The sequence below is a fragment of the Acomys minous genome (assembly GCF_964271855.1).
Source record: "Acomys minous genome assembly, chromosome: 5".
Taxonomy (NCBI): Eukaryota; Metazoa; Chordata; class Mammalia; order Rodentia; family Muridae; genus Acomys; species Acomys minous.
The window spans coordinates 97,085,272-97,105,192 of NC_140494.1; the positions used below are offsets into that span (position 1 = coordinate 97,085,272).

A 19,921-nucleotide genomic window follows, 5' to 3' on the forward strand; every position below is an offset into this window, starting at 1 on the left:
CATAGTTTAGATGATGTTGCTTGTGGGGTTCTTGCACAAGGAAGTCTGATTTATTCATGTCTCTGGCTGGGCATCCATATTACCTTTTAACCAGGTAACTTGTTTAGTTGATTGTGTTTAAACGTTGGTTTAGTTTTTACTGTTATTCTAATTGCAAAGACGTTTGCTACAATCTGGAAAAGTGGGTTTTTCGTCTTCAGTTTAGTAAAGATATTGAAATCCTAGAGTTACAAAATAAAACGTAGGTGTACTTTTTTGGGGCTACTTTATTGGGTTCTTATCTCTCCCACCCTTCCAACCCTTATTCCCCTCTAATTCCTTCCAACCCCGCAACACTAGGAAGGAGAGAAAAGTTAGAGGGGAAGGCGGTGTAGACCTCTTTAGACTAATTCTTGTTGATCGGGGGCATTGGATTCCTAAGGACAAGTCCAAGCTTCATCATCAGAATATCCAGCAATCCAGAAAACACAACACCAAATGTAGCAGCAGGGGCCAGTAAAAAGGGGGTGGCATGGCACAGGGCTTTCCAGTTTATGCCCTCTCCAGAGTCCCTGGAATTAAACTGTCTGCAGCTGGCATAAATCACGCCCTTTTTAGAGTACAAGACAATCATAGTTAATGGATGTGATCAAACTGAAGCAGCCCCATATCCCACGCCTGGGATTAAAACAAAAACGTATTCACATAACATAACTGAGCTGGAGAGATGGCTCAGAGGTTAACAGCACAGGCTGTTCTTCCAGAGGTCCTGAGTTCAATTCCCAGCAACCACATGGTGACTTACAACCATCTATAATGAGATCTGGTGCCCTCTTCTGGTGTACAGGCATACATACATGCATGCAGAATGCTGTATACATAATAAATAAATCTTTTAAAAAAAAAAAACCAAACCAACCAAACAAACAAACAAGAAACCAAAACTCATTGCAATAAAACTTTTAGGTGCATTTGTATCATAAAGCTAAAAAAAAAAAAAAAATAGGTATGGCTTTTGTGTAACTGAATTTTTGTACATTCCACAAAGTACCATTACCAAAACCAATAATTTCATTATTTTGTGGAGCAACTCAAGGCCTGCCTTCAGACTTTCCAAATGTTTCTGTCACCATTCTTAGTCCACCCCTAGTCCCAGTCGAGGAAGCTGACAGAGAAGGCATTCAACTTGAAACAGCACTGCTGTTTGTATAAGAAGGAGCCGCAGGACGGATGCTTCCAACACAGAACTCTGGCTTTGCAGAACTGACATGCCCCAGTAGGTGCACTGCTTGAGAAGTTGTCATCTGTGATTCTAAACTTTTCACTTTCTTACTCTTCTGCAAGGGAAGAAATAAAGAAGTTAAAAATCTTAGTAGTGGCCGTGGAAACGGCTGATTTGGCTTTAACAAGTTCAGCAGCTCTCACAAGCAAGATCCTTTTTTCTGAACTTGTGGAGTTTGCCACATGGACTGAGTGTAGTCTAGGAGGTTCTCACTCTGTTTTCCTAATCATTCCTGTTGTTAGGTGGGTCAGGGTTACCGAATGGCACTTCTAGTCTTGGTTTGCATAGGTTCTGGCTGTTGTTATAAGATAAACGAAATGGAAAGTGTTCTAGCAAAAGCAAGTGCCTGAACCTTTGCCAGCCTTGCCCGCCTGCTTGCGGGTTGGGCGCGCTGTCACGACCCCTCCCGTTGTCCTTCAAGTTCAACTCTGCTGTTTTTCTTCGGAACGCAGAGCTCTGATTCTAAGGCCAGTCAGCCTTTAACTTCCTGTTTGCCATTCTGTATGTCAAGCGAGCATTTTACAATGAGGTATGTGTTAATCTGGGCATTTTCCTTAATTGCTGAGCAGTTTCCGCCAAAAGCAACACCAGAATATTAATATTCCCTCCAAGTCATTGCTGGCTGAGCGTCTACTCCATCTGGAAAAATATGACGTTTTCAAACTTCAGTACAGTGAACAGACCTAATCGAAATAATTACAGGGAAATGAAGATGGGTTGATCTTGTGACATCATTCCCACACACTTCACACCCCGTCTCTCTAACTGGCCTCGCATAAGCTTTTTCCATGACTGCTAGAAAAGAAAACATGAGTAGGTACTTACAATGTATAATATATTTTAAGGCATAAATTTGAAAGACTAAAAGGAAGTGACTAACCTCCCTCCATTTATTTGCCTTTTTCCAGTACAGAGGTACTTTGAAGAATTTGGCAGTTCGGCTTTAGGGGTGTAGTGTGACCTCGTGCGGGGCTCACTTGTGAATAAGTAGAGTGCATTTAATTACATTGCTCAGGGAGTGTGTGAAAACGTACCACACATCCATTTGGGGTCGATATGTGTTTGTCATTATTTCACAAATGGTCTCTGGCCCCTTCAGCTTTCTCTTTTTCTTTCTCCTTGAACGTTGTCCTGAGCAGGGTGGAGGAGTGTACACAGCAGTCCCCCAGGCTGACCCGCTGGAATGCGTCAACTGCCGCAACTGCCGGAACAACAACAGGTACGTCGGCGTGTGCCCAGTCACATGGCTGTGACCGCTCTGTGCCACCGCGGCGCTGTTTTCCTACAGTTAGCCTCTGCCACCAAGCACCGCCATCCTCAGTGTAAGGCTGCTGCTGAGTGTATATACATATAGCCTTTCTTTCTTTGTTGCCTTTCTGTGCCTCAGTTTCTTTAGACATCTAGTGACCATTCCAATGGCTTTGCTCCATAACAGTGTTGTTGAAGGGTGGGGTTCTTCTCTGTATATAGTTTTTGTCAATTCCTATTTCTTAATTTTATGTCTCTGTGTGAGGATAAATGCAATTGGCCATGTTCAAGCAGTAAGCAAGACAAAACAAAGCCATCTCCTGTCTAGACAGTTCCTTCATAATAATGTTGTTGAAATTTTCCTACTAGATTATAAAGTGCTTCTTTCTTTCTTTCTTTCTTTCTTTCTTTCTTTCTTTCTTTCATTCATTCTTTAACTCTTAAAATCTTAAGGTACTTAAGAAGAAAATTTTTATGCCATGGTGGTGTATGCCTTTAGTCCCAGCACTCAGTAGGCAGAGGCAGGTGAGCTCTATGAGTTCAAGGCTAGCCTGGTCTACATAGTGAGTTCCAGGACAGCCTGGCTACATAGACTCAAAACAGAACAGAAACAACAAAATTTTTGCGTATATGTGGGAGTGTGCACGTGTGTGTATACACATGGGTATGAGTATGGGTACATGTTTGTACATGTGGAACTTAAAGGATAACATAGAAAATAGGCATGGTGTTACATGTCTATAATCTCAGTAACTTGTCCCAAAATTTTGGAGCCGTGATCAGAATTACAAATTGAAGAACAGGTTGGATTACATAGTAAGACCCTATCTCAAACACAAGCCAACAAAAATTCACCAACTCTGATACACTAAATAGCAGAAAGCTTTCATGTTATTTCCTATATGTGTTAATTGTTAATCACAAAGAAGTAGCAGACATTGGGATAAGAATCTTGATGTTTAGCTGGGCCTGACAGTTCAAGCCTTTAATCCCAGGTACTTCAGAGGCTGAGGCAGAATTCTAGGTTCAAGGCCACCCTGGTGTGGGGGAGGGGGCCTCTAAGTTCTTTCATGTACTTCTGTATATATCAAAAGGATTATTGAAGTTGCATCAGAAATCTTACTTCTTTCCCTTATAATGGTATTGAGTTACGTGGTCCTAAAAATCCATCCCACCATGGAAATTCTCTAACTAGAAAACTTAGTACAGAAGGTGCCGGAGTGTAGCTTGAAGTTTGGATCATGCAGTGTCAAGAAGGGTTCAATCTATAGCTTTTTAAAATTATTATTATTTTCAATCTGTAGCTTTTAAATGAAGTAAAAGGTTAAGCGTTGTTCCTGGGAATTAGTGATGCCAGAAAGATCTAGTCAACCATCAATCTGAAGAGTGTCTTTTCAAGGTGCAAGCTGGGTCTGTGTGGGAATAAAAGCAAGCCTGGACTACATAGCATGACCTGTCTCAGAAAACAAAAGGCACATTGTTCTAGAAATTTTCAGAGCAGAGCAATAAATCATTGCTACATTTTGTTACTTAGCTACTTGGTAAAGGCTTATATATTAGCAAGAGCTGTCTGCCTGTTTCGTGTACTAAGAGTTTACGTATTTCAATTCTATAATACTCATTTTGAAAATGTTCATACAGAAGCCACATTTTTGCTCAGAGTTGTCACAGCCTCACAATTTGTTAAGAAAACATGTGAAAGAACTTGTAAACCCAGGTGTGGTGGCTCTTGCCCGTAATGCCGCTTTGGGGGGGCTGAGAGGGTCGGATTGCATGGGTCTAAGGGTAGCTTGGGCTACCAAGCAATACTGTTTCTCCAAAAACTCAGAGGAAATTCCTGCAGCTGGCTGCCATACATGGTAGAAATCAGGTGGGTTTTGCGTCTTGTGTCATCCCCCGTGGTTCGTGTGGTCGTTCCAGATCTCAGCTCTCCTTATGCCTTAGAGTGCTCTAACAAGGGGATCTTCTAAGAATAAGTAGTCCCGTGCTTCGCCACTGCTTAACCCTGTGATCTTGGAAGTTTATGTAGTATCTCAGAGTTAGCATGCTTCTCCAAAAAGTGAAGGAGTGTTCTGAGTAGTGGAAGATTGGTCTGAACAGAGTACAATATAGAATCTAATAAATGTCTTTATGACAGGATCCCATCTCAGGGCCCAAAACAGATCCCATTTCTTTAAGAGGATTTAAGTGACCTCTGCCAACTTCAGTTTGGCCATTTGTATGAGCATCTTTGTAAAGTTTGTGTGGGTTTATTATAACCTATAATTGTGTTTCTGTTGATTTTGAGGTTACTAGTGTTCTGCAGTCAAGTTTGTTTCATTGTTGTCTGGAAACAGGTGAATTTTCTTCTGCTGTGTTTTCCCCCTCTGGCTTAAATGTTCTTCCTGCATGAAAACCTGATTATTTAGGGCAACATACACAGGCACACAGATACACACACACACACACACACACACACACACACACACACAGAGGGAGAGAGAGAGAGAGAGAGAGAGAGAGAGAGAGAGAGAGAGAGAGAGAGAGAGAGAGAGAGAGATTTGTATTAATGAGTACCTATCCTTGTCTCTCAGAGACTAAAATCATTAAACTTCCCATTTCTAATTTTGTGATTGAAAATGGGTGTCTGGTTTATAAGCTTAACACTGCTGTGACTGACACCTAAGAGGAACAATTTTAAAGGAGACAAGCCTTGTGTCACAGACCTAAAATACCAGCAACTCAATAGTCTGAGGCAGGAGAATTACAAGTTTGAGCCTGCCTGAAATACAGAGCGAGTACAAGGCCAACTTGGACAATTTTGTGATACCTTGTCTTAAGAAAAACAAAACAAAACAAAACCCAGAGGACTGGGGACATAGCTCAATGGTGGGTGACTTGCTTAGTGCGTGCAAAGCCCTGAATTAAATCCCCTCACGTGGGGAAGTGTGTGTCTGGACTCACAGTTTCAGGTTTCTACTCACCATCACTTGACACCATTGCTCCTGGGCTGTGTTGGCTGCAGACCACCATGAAAGATGTACTGGAGCTAAGTAGCTCTCATAGTAGACAGGAAGCAGGAAACAACTCCTTTCATGGTAGACAGGAAGCAGGAAGAAGCTAATGAACTTCCTTCTCCTTCCCTGTAATGGCAGTCAGGCCTCTCAGCCTATTGGATGGTGTCCCCCCATATTCAAGTCTTTCCCCTTCAGTTGATCCTTTGGCTACACCCCGACAGACACACCAGAGTGAGCTTTAATAGTGCCCTAGGGTGTCTCCATCCAGTCAGATCGACATCAAGGTTGACCACAGTGGTTCCCCAGATCCCTTAAAATGCCAAAATCTTGTCATCAGCTGTAATGCTGAGAGAGATGCGACCAATTGTTTCCTTCTGAAATATGCAAAATTCTAGTAAATCTACCTCTCTATCCTGTCAGTGTTACTAACGGTATGTTTTCATCTCCCAGTCCCTACCGAATACGTAAAGAGAAATGATTTCATCTAAGTTGCATGAGGGTTGTAGGTAGGAGTTGAGTTTGAGCTCTTCAGTCAAAACTCACTTAACTGCACAGTCCAGCCACTGAAATCGGTTCTGAAGTGTCACAGGAATAGTCCAGGAAAGCGAGAGGACAGTGCCCACACAGGAATAATGGTGTTCTGTAGCGTGCATTGGAATCACCTGGAGTATTTGTGAAATCACAAACAATTGGAAAAATCTGCCCAGGAATTTGCATTTCTAGTGAGTTTCCAAGTGATGCCAGTGCGGTAGCCTGAGGCCGTGGGGTGTGACTAGAGAGTAATAAGATTCAAAGTTGAAAAGCTGGCCAATTGTTGCTCACCCTTCATGAATCCTTTCCCAGAGAGTAAGGTTGGCTCTGTTGACCGACATAACTAGAGTACTGATGTCAAAAGACTGGGGACAGATGGGGTGTGGTGACACATGCCTTAATCCCAGCACTCCAGAGACAGAGGCAGGAGGATCTCTGTGAGTTTGAGGCCAGCCTGGTCTACATAGTGAGCCCAGGATAGCCAGGGCTACATAAAGACACCCTGACTCAAACAAACAAACAAACAAAAAGCAGCAACAACAGCAGCAAAATTGGAACTGAGTAAGAGGGAAGGTACCTCTTGAGTCTGGGGAGGAAATGTGACATCCCAGGGCATGCAAATGAGTGCGTGCCCTCTTATGTGCTCTTAACTGAAAAGTAAAACTGGTTCAGGATTTTAGTGAGTGGAGAGAGGCCTGTTGAATGCAGCCTTGCAGGGAGCCAGTCCCTTTCACTGAAAATGAAATTGAGAAAACATTGTGCTGGTCAGCACCGCTTCCACTGGAGACACAACTGAGAAAGCATTGTGCTGCTCGACTTTTTAAGAGACAGATTGTAATCAAATAAATCAAATTCTCTCTGTCTCTCACTTCTCAATTCAGATACAGCGGTACAGTTCTGGATATGCAATCAAACGTGGTTCGTTAGCTGCTTGGCTAGTTTAATGGGAAGGAATTGACATTAAATTGGGCCTATTTGCCATCAGTCTAGATAATTTGTAAGAGAGAGTAGAGAAGACACTGACTGATGGAATTCACAGATGAGTGAGTAGCGGTCCCGTCAGGAAAGAATGAGAGATTAACTCTAAGGGTCCTAGAGAGACTGGAAATGGGCAGGAAGTAAAAATCAGCGTGGAAGAATGTCTATAATTCATCTGGGGAAAGAAAAAGAAGGCCAGGCCGAATGGCTGATAATCAAGAGAAAGAAAGCCACTGGGGATAGTGCCTAGAAAACCAGCTATTCCAGGTGGCTGCCAAGTTTTTGTGTAGTGATAATCCTAAATGTCTGTATGTTCTCGGCCTGGGGCTGCCCTTCCACAACTGATGTCAGATGTGCTCGGATGCGAGTGGGACGCAGACACCGAGCGGGGAAATAGGAGTCTCCAGCGAGGGTTTGATGGACCCAGGTGGTGGTTAATTATCTAGCATACTTAGCAGGCCATTTTTCATAACCCAATCCCTCTCATATTTCTGACCACTTGGTAACTTCAGAACTACCCATAATGCCAGAGAAAGAAAGCATGAAAACCCAAGGTTCAGCTAGTCTTTCACCTATGGTCATCTGTCCACTTTGAGCACAACAAAACCAGCTTTGTGTTATTTGTTTGTTTTTAGATTTGCTTTTATCGTATTTTGTTCATATGTAACATGTTTTTTTGTGCCATATGCTTCTCCGGAGGCCAGAAGAGGGTGTTGGATTGCCTGGAGTTACCGGCGGTTGTGAGCCGTCAGATTTGATGCTGGGAACTGAACAGCACTGAACAGCAACGATGTTCTTCTTCCTCTTTCTCTTTCTCTTTCTCTTTCTCTTTCTCTTTCTCTTTCTCTTTCTCTTTCTCTTCCTCTTCCTCCTCCTCCTCTTCTTCTTCCTCTTCTTCCTCTTCTTCTTCTTCCTCTTCTTCTTCTTCTTTTAAAGCAGCAATGTTTGCAACCTCTGGTACATCTCTAATTGCTCAAAACCTTTTTGGAAAAGTTATATGTCTCCCCCAATTTGCCTCTTATTTCTAATATGGAGACTGAGGGCCTGTTGTTATAGAGTATTGCTTTTGGTCTTCAAATTATGAACTGCTTGTGGGTCTGTTCGCCCTATTCACGAACGTACTCCATTATTTATTGTCTCTCAGCACTTATTGTCACCTTTTGTGTAAAAGTAGCTGATAACTTGAGTTCTAAAGAAAAGTCCCACCATGACGCTGTGGTTATCACAGAATCAGATAGCGTAAGCAGTGAGAATGTCTGACCAGCATGGCCCTGGAGGAGGGTCATCAGGGTTCTGATGGACAGCAACTCCTCTGCTCCCACAATCAAGGAGTAGTATAGCAAATAAGAGAGCGAGCAGCAATAAGAGGAAACAGCAAAAATGAACTAAATACAAAGCAAATGTCACCAAGATATTACTGCAGAAGTTTTCAGAGCACATTTGTGAAAATAGATGCTGAATATTCAAGTGACGAGTGGGTCCTTACTCTTTGCCTTCAAGGATAATTGAGAGAAAGAACCTAGCTGGCTTAATGGTAGAATATTTGCCTAGCATTATGAGGTCCTGGGTTCAATCCTCAGTACTGCCAAAAATGTTAGGGAAGTTTATGGAAAACTTGTCCCGTCCTCTGGTCACAGTACCTATCATAATTCTGCTTAATTATATTCAGCCATGTAACCAGAAATGAAATTCTTATTTAGAAAACATTTGTATAACTTACAGAAATAACCAAATTATGTTTAATCAACTATTAACCATCCCTGGCCTCCCCAAATGCATACTTATATTACTGTTGAGTTCTCCTTTTTATTCCATTTTGCTGTTCAAATTGGTGGCTACAGAGTATTAAATTATTTTGTGATTCCTACAGTAGTCACACAATCTGCCTCACAAATTGACAGGTAAAAAGGCTGTCCTTGTAAACTGAGGAGTCCTAGATCACCTGAACTCCTACAGAATAATCCAGACTTTGTATATGATGGGATGCTCAGAGTTCCAGTTACTTGGAATTGATAAAACTAAGACAAGGACTGTCACTGGGCTGGAGGCAGCTCTATAGAAACATAGACACTTCATCTGACGGTTGTGGAGCCACAGACTTTAGAAGTTACTGAGTTGTATGAATGGTAAAGTGCCTTCAAAGAGGCTCAGCAACTGTTCTGTTTGTTTTCACTCTGTGGAGGTTTGGTCTCCTGATTTACATATTCGCAGATACTCTGTGGTTATGGCCTTGGAAAATGTCTGAGAGCGTTGTCAGTGATGACTCACTTCCTCATGCTGTCCCTGATCAGATTGGGAAGAGAGGTCACATCTGGCTATGGACCATATGCTTTTATCTCCACATGCCCGGCCCTAGTCCAAGCTGTTTTCCCACTGACACAGACATCTGGAAGTGCACTAACAAGGAGGCGATGCAATCGCTCACATTTGGTTAGCTAAGTGGTTAATTGCTGATTCTGAGTTAAGACTCAACGTACTAGAAAATTTTAAATCAGTGTGGTTTATCATGGTGAAATCTGGGTCATAGCTACTTTACAAATGTAAATGATATTATTGTCCACCAGACTCTGATGAGGAAGAGGGTGTGGTTCAAAATGGAGTGTGTGGCTTCCTGGTCTACGTACTTGAAAAACAGATGCTAAAGAATGCGCAATAGGAAGCTGTACTTGTTTCTGCTAAGACTCTGTCATTTTTAAATGTCTTTAATATGTGCCTTTGTTGCATTAACATCAAAGGCCATGCCTATAGAAGCTGGCCCTTGCTCTTCTGTCTCGCTGGTCCCTGGTCCTGCCCCATGAATATAACTTCGCGCCACTCTGGTAGCTGTTCTTTAGAAATCATGACGTTGAAAAGCCCTTAGACTTCACTCAGAAATCCCATCTACAACTTGCCTCAAGTTAAGGAACAGCACATAGGAGAAGAGAAAAACCAAAGCAAGGAAGAAGGCCTCTGCTTTCCGGTGAGTCCTGCCATTTTGTTATTTCAACATGACGAAATCTATTCACACTTGGCACTGTGAATTAATTTTATTTGTAATGTTTATATTTACAGGGACCTTCCTTGGTTCCCCCCCCCCCCTAATTCTGGCAAGTATGCTTCAGCTCAGAATTTTATTTTACTCTGAAGTCAACGAATATTAGAAAAAGTCTCTAGCCAACAAGTCAATACAAGGACAGATGTGACGCAACCAGCAAAAGAGTAAATGCGCTAGGTCCTCCTGCCCTGATACCCATGTTGTACCTCGTGCTAGGTGTGGACCTCAAGAAGAGACTTGTAATAATGAACCTAATGTTGTTCTTAACAGCTTACCTGCTTGAGAAAAGGTATATACAAAAGCCCAGTTCTCTATGCTAATAATTTTTATTTATTTTATATTTTTTTAAGTCCTACTGTACATAATTTACTATGTGTTTGGCACTGGGTGTTATGACTAAATCCAGAGTTGAGTATGCATTAGAACTCATAGAAAAGGTTGGCAAGATAGGCCTAGGAGGTAAAGATGCCTGCCCGGCAACCTAAGTTCAGTTCCCAGAGTCCACACTGTAGAAGGAGAGAACCAGCTGTAGCAAGTTGTCATTTGACCTCTACATGTGCACACTGTGGTACATGTGTATCCATGTACATACAGACACACACACACACACACACACATACACACACACACGTAAACACCAAACTAAACAAACAAATACATAAGAATTCATTCTACACAGAGAAACTGTGTCTTGCAAAAAAGAGAGAGAGAGAGAGAGAGAGAGAAAAGAAAAGAAATCATCCTACTTTTCAGATAGTACAAATACTTTAGATCAGTTTCACTCCATTTCTTCCTGTGTTTTATGATCTTTCTATGTTTTTGTTCTAAAATAGTTAAAATTCTCCAAGACTTCATAATTGAAGCAGAATCTGCTCTAAATTTCTACACTGCCCTTCTGTTGCTACTTGTTCATGTCTGTACTTTCTTCTGTCTGTTGTCACTCATTTTTTTTTCAGCCTGGACACCTTCACTACCTCAATACTGTCACTGTCTACCAGAGGTCGGAAAAGGGGTCAGATCTCTCTGAACCGCTGTGAGCCACCATGTGGATGCTGGGGACTGAACTCAGGTTCTCTGCCAGGGCAACGGGTGCTGCTAACTACTGAGCCATCTCTCCATCCCCAGTTTACTTTCTCTCATTCTTGTTTAATACTTGGTAGTATATTTTTTTTCTATGGAAATCATATAGACAGAAAGGATTTACTGTTGTCTTTAGCCATACAGTTAGATGAGGGCCAAATCACTTGATGCCTAGCTGAAGTTGAACTGATGTGATGCTGAGCTTTAGGCTTTGTAAAAAACTAGTCTACGGGTTGGGATATGGCTCGGTAAGGAAGAGTGCTTTCCACCCAGGCATGAGGACCCGAGTTCAGATCCCTAGCACCCATGTAAAAGCTGGACACATCTTCAAGTGTACTTTGACCCCGGTGCTGTGCAGGGTGGACACAGGAGGATCATTGTAGTTTGCTGGCTGCCAGTGTAGCTCCAGATTCAAGGAGAAGCCTTGTCTACAAAGAAAAGGTGGACAGTGGTAGAGCAGGGGCCAGGCTTCTGCGTGCACACAGGGCCAGAGGGACCGCACAGACACCTGAACACACACACCACACACACACCACACACACTCACATAAGACACGATTTTTAAGGGTCTGATGCTGTTTCACTCTTAATTTTATGATGTAGCCCTTTTGAGGATCCCAATTAAAGGCCTATGCGTGTTTCCCAGGTCTCTTTGAACTCCAGTTTTATTTTTCTAGCCCCAGCGATGCCTCTAGAAGTTCAGCTCAGGTTCTTAGCTTTTCGGTTCTTGATCTTGCAGAATTTCATCTGCGCTCGGTTGAGCAGGTGTCTCAGGAGCAAAGGAAGGAGGGGGGTGAGGTTCACGGTCACCCCCACACACACACACACCCTTAGTCTCGCAGGTACTTCAGCAATCCGCAGTGCCTTGGATGCATCAGAAGCACAATTCCCCCATCCTTTTAGTAGTTCTCAGCAGGATAGATACCGTGATATAAACTAAGTGCCCAGAAGCCGGGCTCCTGGAGTTTACACTGTAAGAAATAACTTCCCACAAGCCGCAGTAGCCTTGCCGATTGCCCTGACTGGAGATATGTCTGAGTTTTTTGAGATTCCCCAGTTCCGTTATTGATCCTAATGCCAGGCGCTCAGCTCTGAATGAAGTCGGTGGAGCTTGATACAACCTGGGACGCACATGCAGCAGCAGCGCGTGGCCTCTGCTAAGCCTGGGGTCTTCTGTGCTTCCTTCTGCATCCCAACATTAGTTGCAACTATTTGTTTGCTTCTTAGTCTCCTCCTCCACAAGGCTGGGAATGGGGGGGGAGGGGAACAGGGCCTCTGCTGTTTTACCTTGTCATTCCCAGAGCCTGCCACAGACCTTAGCAGTAGGAGGGTTCCTCTGCAGGAGAGTATTAATGGAGACCCGTACACTCACTAAATTCTCTCTAATAGAGAGCTTTCCTCCCCACTTGACATCACCCATGTTTTACCATATTCAGAGTCTGTGGGTGCCATATATTGACTCCACAGCGGGAGTGGCTAACAACATAATGCAGTGTGGGAGGGAGACAGTGGTCATGTGAACACTGTTAAAAACATAGCGAAGAGAGCAAGTCAGAGTTAATACCTTCTTCCTTTGCGATGTGACGTGTCCTAGCCAGGGGTGGGCTCTGGTTCTGATGTGAGTGTGCTCATGTCTGTATCTGTTGCTCCTTCATTTGGACCTGGCTGAAGACCTGCATGGAAAAATGGGGGTCATATCCATATATTTTTGCTATATTACCGAAAGTTAAAATTAGATCCCTGGTGTCTGAACTCCATTAACTGCATAGTTTTTTTTTTTTTTTGTGTGTGTGTGTGTGTGTGTGTGTGTGTGTGTGTGTGTGTGTGTGTTTTGAAATAAAAATTGGGCTTGCTCAAGTTGATGGCTGGATTTACTGACAGGTTTCTGGTTCTTTTTCAGACTCGTCTGTGTCTTCTTGCTCACAGTGGTCTTTCCAGTGGCTTGAGCTGGCAGAACTGGACTCCTTTCCTATTTTTTGTCCCACAATCCTGCCCCCCCCCATGTAAAAGATAGAAATAAAGAATTTTGCTCTTTATTCTCTCAAATGACTTATTTCTAGCATATACCTGTTGGCATCTGTGTTTTTCCTGCCTGCCTTACATAAAAAACCCAACACTATCATTTTCAAACTTTTCTTCGTCCTAATTTTTAAAATTAAAAAAAAAAAAAAACCCAAAGGAACAGCTCAGTCTTCAACAGATGGAGGTGATAAAATGTAGACAATTTAACAATACTGGGGAGTAACCACTGCAGGAAGAAACCAATCTAGAAACCATGCCTTCAAAGGCCCTCTGAGTTTCACCTGAAGGCTTGGGACAGGGCCCAAGAAAGAATATGTCAGAAGACGGAAGTCAAAGGGAGAAAAATCAACCAGAAAACTTGAGGAGAAATCAAGTTTGAAAAAGAATTGCTGTACATCCAAGGAAACAGGAATATGGCGCTTCATGGGGAGATACATTAAGATGGTAGAAACCCTGAGATTGCCCAAGCATTATGTTAGCAAACAGTGGCATTAAGCAGATACTATAATTATGTTCAAGGACTTACAGGAAATAAATACTCAGGAAATGAACATATGGATGTTTCAGCTGAGAAAAATCCGAATAGAAAATTCAGGTCTGAAAAAGCACAGTATGTTAAATGGAAAATGTGCAGGGCTAGTGTGACGGCAATTGGAAGAGACAACAGCAAAATCAAAGGACCAGAAGGTGGGTTCAGTTTGAAAAGTTAGCTGGAGGCAGGGAATACAAGTAGAATGGAATTTAAGTGAAATGTTCAGTACTGGTGAATTCATTCTACAATGGAAAAAAACAAACTTAAGATTCCTGGCTTCCAGATGGCAAGTCTATACGGTTTCCTGCAGCTCTGAAAGAGAAACCGCCTGCGGTGGATAATAGTTCTGTCACGTGACAGGATCTAGAAGCACCTCTGAGCATGGCCTTGAGGGAGTCCTGGGACTAGGCTAACTGAAGTGGAAAACCCACCCTGAATGTGGGATGGAGTCAGTCCCCGACTGAAGAAAAAGGAGAAAGCAAATGAAGCCCCAGCTTGACTGACTGCAGATGCAGTGCACCCCGCTACCTCCTGCCTCTGAACCGTCCACAGCATGGAGACCCTTGAACTCGGACCTAGAGTAAATCTTTCCTTCCTTAAGTGGCTTTTATTGGGAATTTTGACATAGCAATAAGTAAAGGAGCCAACATAGCACTTGAATTCACAGCCCTGTGGTTTTTTTTTTTTTTTTTTTTTATTGACCATCACGAGGTCGGTTCTCTTGTGTGGCCATGAGTCTATGCTTTCTCTCCTTTTTCTCCCTCATTTCTTGCAGTAGCTGGTGGGTTTTGTTGTTGTTGTTGTTTTCTTTGTTTGCTTCTGTGTGTTGTATTCAGGAACTAGTCAATGAAATGGGAGATGTCTTCTTACAGTGGACTAACGGGAAGCATAGAAGATTCTGTCCTAATGTGGCTTGCCTTTGCTACATTGTACACTATAACTGTAATTTTCAGAGTCTTGGCATTTCAAATTCTAATGAGTTAATTAGTTATTTTTAAAGCATAATTCTTAAGAGTTAGTGAATAGAAAATATTCATTATATTTAAAACTAAGCTTATTTTAATCCTTGGCTTAAACTCTGCAGGTGTTTCACCAAAGCCAACAGTCCCCTTCCTGTGGGCCCGGTGGTAGCCTCTTATCCTCAGGATGGTCTGGAAATGAGACCCCTCAGTGCCATGAAGGTGCCTGTGTGTCCAGCTTCCCCAGTTCCTGATTGTGGCCACATACCTGAGGAGAGCATCAAGGACAGTGTGCTACCAACACCTACCCAGCACACTTGCTGTCAGGACAACATAAGTGACATCAATTCTGATTCCACAGAAGACACAGCGGAGTTCAACAGAGGTACAGGGGGGCGTTTTACTCCTTAAGTTTCTGGTCTCTGGTGGCCTGAAAGCTGTATCACGGAGTTTTCTGTGGTCGGCTCACCGACAGCTTAGGAGACGGAGTGGGAGTGTTGGGTACTTGCAGAAAGGATATGGATGCATAAGAGATTCTTGGAACTTCTGTCCTTCGTCCCAGACTGTCTCCCATCCAGATACTAGCCAAAGCTGACCCTGCTTAGCTTCTGAGATCAGATGAGATCCAACACACTGAGGATGGTATAACAGCAGATGGCTCAGGTTGCTAGTTCCAGTGAATTAGGGGAAATTATCCAAACAGCTGTGGGCTCAGTAGTACAGGGCAGAATGCTTCCTGGGACAATGCGTCTTGTGAGCATGTCTCCTTGAGTTGGCTGTAGGGACTACAATCTTTCTTTAATGTGCTCTTTTAGGGGCTTCTAAGGACAGTCATTGTAATCTCCAATTATCAGGAGAGTTTGCTTTTTTAAAATGTGCTTTCTTCCTCAGATCCAACCCAAACCTAACTTCTGTGTTTCTTTATTATTCAACATACTGTTTTCAGAAACAGCTATGTGCAGACCATTTATTAGTCTATAATGTACTCACATCTCCCTGTTTTTTCAGGAGATAGCAGCAGCCATTCAGAAGCAGAGGACAAAGTTTTAAGTTGGAATCCCCTTATTCTGTCACCTGTCTTGGAGGACTGCACTGAGAAGACAGCATGGGCTCCTCCTGCCCCTCCTCTAGACGGGCTGTCAGCGGTCCTTCCGCAAGCCCAGGAGACCTGAGGAAGTACGCAGGCCTCTTTATGTTCCCACTGCAAGTCAGCAACTGCACAGGACAGGCCCGGGGGACAAACTGTGTGAAGGACATTAATTCAAATCAGAGAGAAATCATTATTTATTTTTTGTAGTAGTAATGTCATGAATGTATCTTAAGATGTGTGCCCTTTTATATTATTTATGCCTTAAGTTTTCCCTTTTCCATTTCTTCCTCCTCCTCCATAGGAAAAACCCCCTTCCTGTTTTTTAAATAGTTTTCAGTCATCTAGAGAGCAGAGGGGTCATTCGGTATTTCCCAGAACCTTCAACAGCAGTAGAACGTGTGCTGGGTCCCATCTTCTGGCCTATTTAGTTGTGAGGAAGAGAGTTGCCCAAGCCATTTCCAGATGGAAAACTGCCGTGTATCCCATGCTGTCAGACTTTCTAGGAACATTTAGAAATCCAACCGTAGTTGTGATCATATGTTTATAATAGCAAAACCAACTGACAGATTTTTATGGCTGCCTTCCAGAAAAGTACTAATACTGACTTATTTTCTCTCTGTACCTGAGTAAAAATAATAATCAACTAGCCAGTGTTATGAACATGGAAGCATGTAAGGTTTGGTTAGATTATTGTATTATGTGGAAAGGGAACCAGGTTCAGATAGAAAATTAATGCCTTTGTGGCCCACTGCTTTAGTTACGTTAATACACAAGATGGTCACCATGGGCTCTTTGCACTATCTGCAAGGGTATGTACAAAATAAAACTTCCAAGGTGATAGCTTGAAGAGAAAGCTATTACAACCCTTGGAAGGAAGGGGGGTGGCGCTAAAGGGACCCACTTAAGTGACGCTCTGCATTGGGTTCCATAGTGCTCACGGTGCTGCACCATCTGAAGATAGTAATTTTTGTCACTTCCAACATGGACAATGTCCTGGAAGATACAAGTGAGCATGTGGCAGTCAGCCTTCTGCCACTATAGCAAAATAGCTGAGATGATTAACGTATCAGGAAAAAAGTTTATCTGGGCTCCCAGGTTTAGAAGTTTTAGTCTGTGGTCGAATGGGCCTATAGCTCTGGGCCTGTGTTGAGGGATCCCATTGTGGTGGGTGTGCATGGTGGAGCAAAATAGCTTACACTATAAAATAGGCGGGGACAGGAAGAAGAGGAAGAGCAGCCGTACAAGACCCCTCTGAGAGCTTGCCTTCAGCGATCTGAGTACCTTGCATTCGTCCCCTGTTCAAGATCTACCACTTGCTAAACATGCTGCTGTTGGGAATCAGGCCTTCAATACACAGGCCTTTGAAAACAGTATCTAAAACTGCAGCAGAGTGTCAGGAAAGCCTCGGTGTGAGGAAAGGGCTCGGGGGGCGTTGTGAACAGTTTTTCTGGCCGCCATGATTGTGAACAGTAACTTGGGCTTTGTTCGGCAGGGTCCATGCTCACAGTTAACTGTCTATGCATCTCCTAGCTTGAACCAGGCCCTGATGGATCGCTGCTCTGTTTTTGGATGGTGTATCCCTTAGTGGGGGAGAAACAGAAAATTATTCTCTTTATGTGGAATCAAACAATTCTAGGATACATTTTTGTTTTAGTTTCCCACAAATTGCAATGAAAGAGAATAAGATACACTCTGCCAACCAACTCTATATAAATTTGTCAGTATTCCCTTACATAATGTCTGTATCTTTTATAAATAGAGCTGTTAGTGGAAATGTGCTGTTTCGGCAGGACCACTACACAAGAGTTACTCCTGTAGAATGCAGTGATTAGAGTTCCATAGCTGGGTAGCGGGGTGCTGTAGAAGCGAGTTCTATGATCCTGGGGTTCATGTCCGTAATATAAGAGATCTGCAGTTAGTTTTGGAGGCAGCCAACTATAGCCTTACATCTGTGACTTGCAAAGGACGAAGTCCTAGCACACCCGACATAGAGACATACTATGTGTTCTGCCAGTTGAGTTAGAGCAAAGCTGTCTTGGAGGGGTGTTTAGGAAAGCAGGAAGCAGATGTCTGTGGGCACTCAGTCAGTTGTTCACTGTGACTCGTGAAACAAGGGTGTGTTGGGCATGAGCCTTCGGTCAGAACTGCTTTTAAAGATTGAATTTGACATGGGGCTTGCCCATGAGGGAGAGAAAATGACTTTACCTTTAGGGCAATCTCCTCGTGGACTGCTTTATTTATGATTAGTAACGCTGTTTTAAGTGTTATCCCTTTTATTGTATTTTATTTATAAAAATGGCTTTATATATTGAGATATATAAATATAAATATAAATCTATATAATTGCCTTTATATTTAGAAGTTTGAATTCTCCTTACTGTGAGTTTCTCTGAGCTTCCGTGCCCTGCCCGGTCACCAGAATGGTCCTGGTGAGTGTCCCTTTCCCAGGAATCGAGGCCATAGGGAAATGTGGGGGCAGCACACACCTGTGGAGGCACTACTGTGTATTAAGTTCCCTGCTTGTTTGTGCTGCCTCATCCAACACTTCCCTCCTCCCACGCCCACCCCCCCAACCCCACCCCCACCCCCACCCCACTTCCCCCACCCCCACAACAAATAGAGTTGGCGTGAAATTCCCAGCTTGTGAGTGAGCTAGAGCCTGCACTGGAGCCCGCTTACCTGATCCATCACCTGTGCCCCCATTTACCTGCCTTGTGGAAGTGTTAAGGTTTGACTCTCTATGGCACCAGTCCATCCCTGCTGCACACACTCTCTGTGAGGCTCTGACTGCAGCTGGCAGGCCTTCCCTCGGCCCACCCTCACCCTAAACTGCAGAGCTCCTTGGCGAGTACTTCATATTCAGGAGCCTCTCCTTGACACCCCACCCTTACCCTCACCCCACTCCTACCCTCTCCCACCCCCATAGAGGTTTGACCTTCAACTGGTTTCAGTGACCATGAAGTTGGTAGGGCCTCTTCATGTTTTTGGGTGACTCTTTACTTAGGAGTAAACTTACCCCAGTCCTAGTCAACCACGTCACCTCTCCCTGGCTGTGTTCTTTAATTATGTGCTGACTCTGGTGACAGGTGCTGTACAGGGTATAGGTTACTTGCGGCGCTCTGAACTGTCGAAGTGATCTCATTGTCAAATGGTGTTTGCCGGTGGGTTCTCTTTGTATAGACTGAGTCTCTGAAGACCAAGGCATCATACCAAGGCTGATCGTGTCACTTCTCCCCACCAGCATCACTGCCGCCAAGCAACTGTGTGGAATTGCCCTTTACCTGTATTGCTTGCTCTTACAGCATTGACCCTGAGGCGCGTGTTCTGTACTATATTGAAAAATATGTTTTATGTTCCTTAAAGTTGTGATATAATGTTTGAAATTGTACATACTCTAAGTGATGTAGTTTTGACCGGTTTTATTTGGTTGATATGATTTTATATTAAAAGAGAATGCTGCTTTCACACACAGTTGCCTGTGGAGAGGCGTACTCACACACTCCGGGGTGCACAAGGCTTGTGACTAGGGCGTGTAATTGTCCTATTTAGAAACTTTTCAGGATCTCCACTATGTTGCTCTGCGAGTCCCCGTGAGCACCCAAGGGCCCCGCCACCTCTCCCTTGTTGGGAGAGAGGAGGACCGTGGGCAGCTAGCTGTCTGCTGGGGGAGTCTAAGGAACCCCACAGGGAGCTTAGCCTGAGGCAGATGGGAGGATGGGAGAGAAGCAAGGCGAGAGGAGGTTCTTCTTCCTCTCAGGATCCTTGGGGCGCGCTCTCCAGGATGGGATGTGGCACCTCCAAAGAAACTTGCTTTACTGCCTTAAACAGTGGAAGCCCCTCATCTTCCCTGGCCAGAAAAACAACAGAATCCCGTCCGTCGGGTGTGGCCACTTTGTATTTAATTTCCCATACTTAAATAAACCACTTTTAGCTCTTGGGCCCCCGTCCTGAGGACTGTGAGGAAAGCTGAAACCCTTCCTAATAAAGGCTAAGCGTGAGAGAACCAAAGACACTTCTTAGGTTTCTCCCCAGTTTTCTGTCTCCTGTCAGGCGCCACTTTCCGTCCTGCTGGCAGAATCAGCCCTTGGCTCTGTCGCTGTTTGTTCTCATCTGGGTCCTGTGCAAAGCAGCTCTGATCCCTGCTTCTCCCAGTCAGACAAACAAGCACTCGCTTGTGTTTCACCCAGTGAC

The 19,921-nt window shown here is 43.7% G+C and overlaps 1 protein-coding gene across 10 annotated transcripts in view; it reads left to right on the top strand.

The window, feature by feature from the left end:
- The window catches only part of CDON (cell adhesion associated, oncogene regulated), an 88,822-nt gene extending 69,621 nt beyond the window's left edge, over positions 1-19,201 (top strand). For 8 of the 10 annotated variants that reach the window (XM_084783795.1, XM_084783789.1, XM_084783796.1 and 5 more), the window contains 3 exons: positions 2,401-2,480; positions 14,766-15,025; positions 15,649-19,201. In XM_084783795.1, coding sequence (XP_084639921.1) covers positions 2,401-2,480; positions 14,766-15,025; positions 15,649-15,812 — 504 coding nt within the window. In that variant the 3' untranslated portion in view covers positions 15,813-19,201. Of the gene's footprint in view, positions 1-2,400; positions 2,481-9,837; positions 13,164-14,765; positions 15,026-15,648 lie in introns of those variants that run through there. The other 2 variants (XR_014779591.1, XM_084783797.1) reach the window with 2 other exon arrangements.
- The last annotated feature ends 720 nt before the right edge of the window (positions 19,202-19,921 follow it).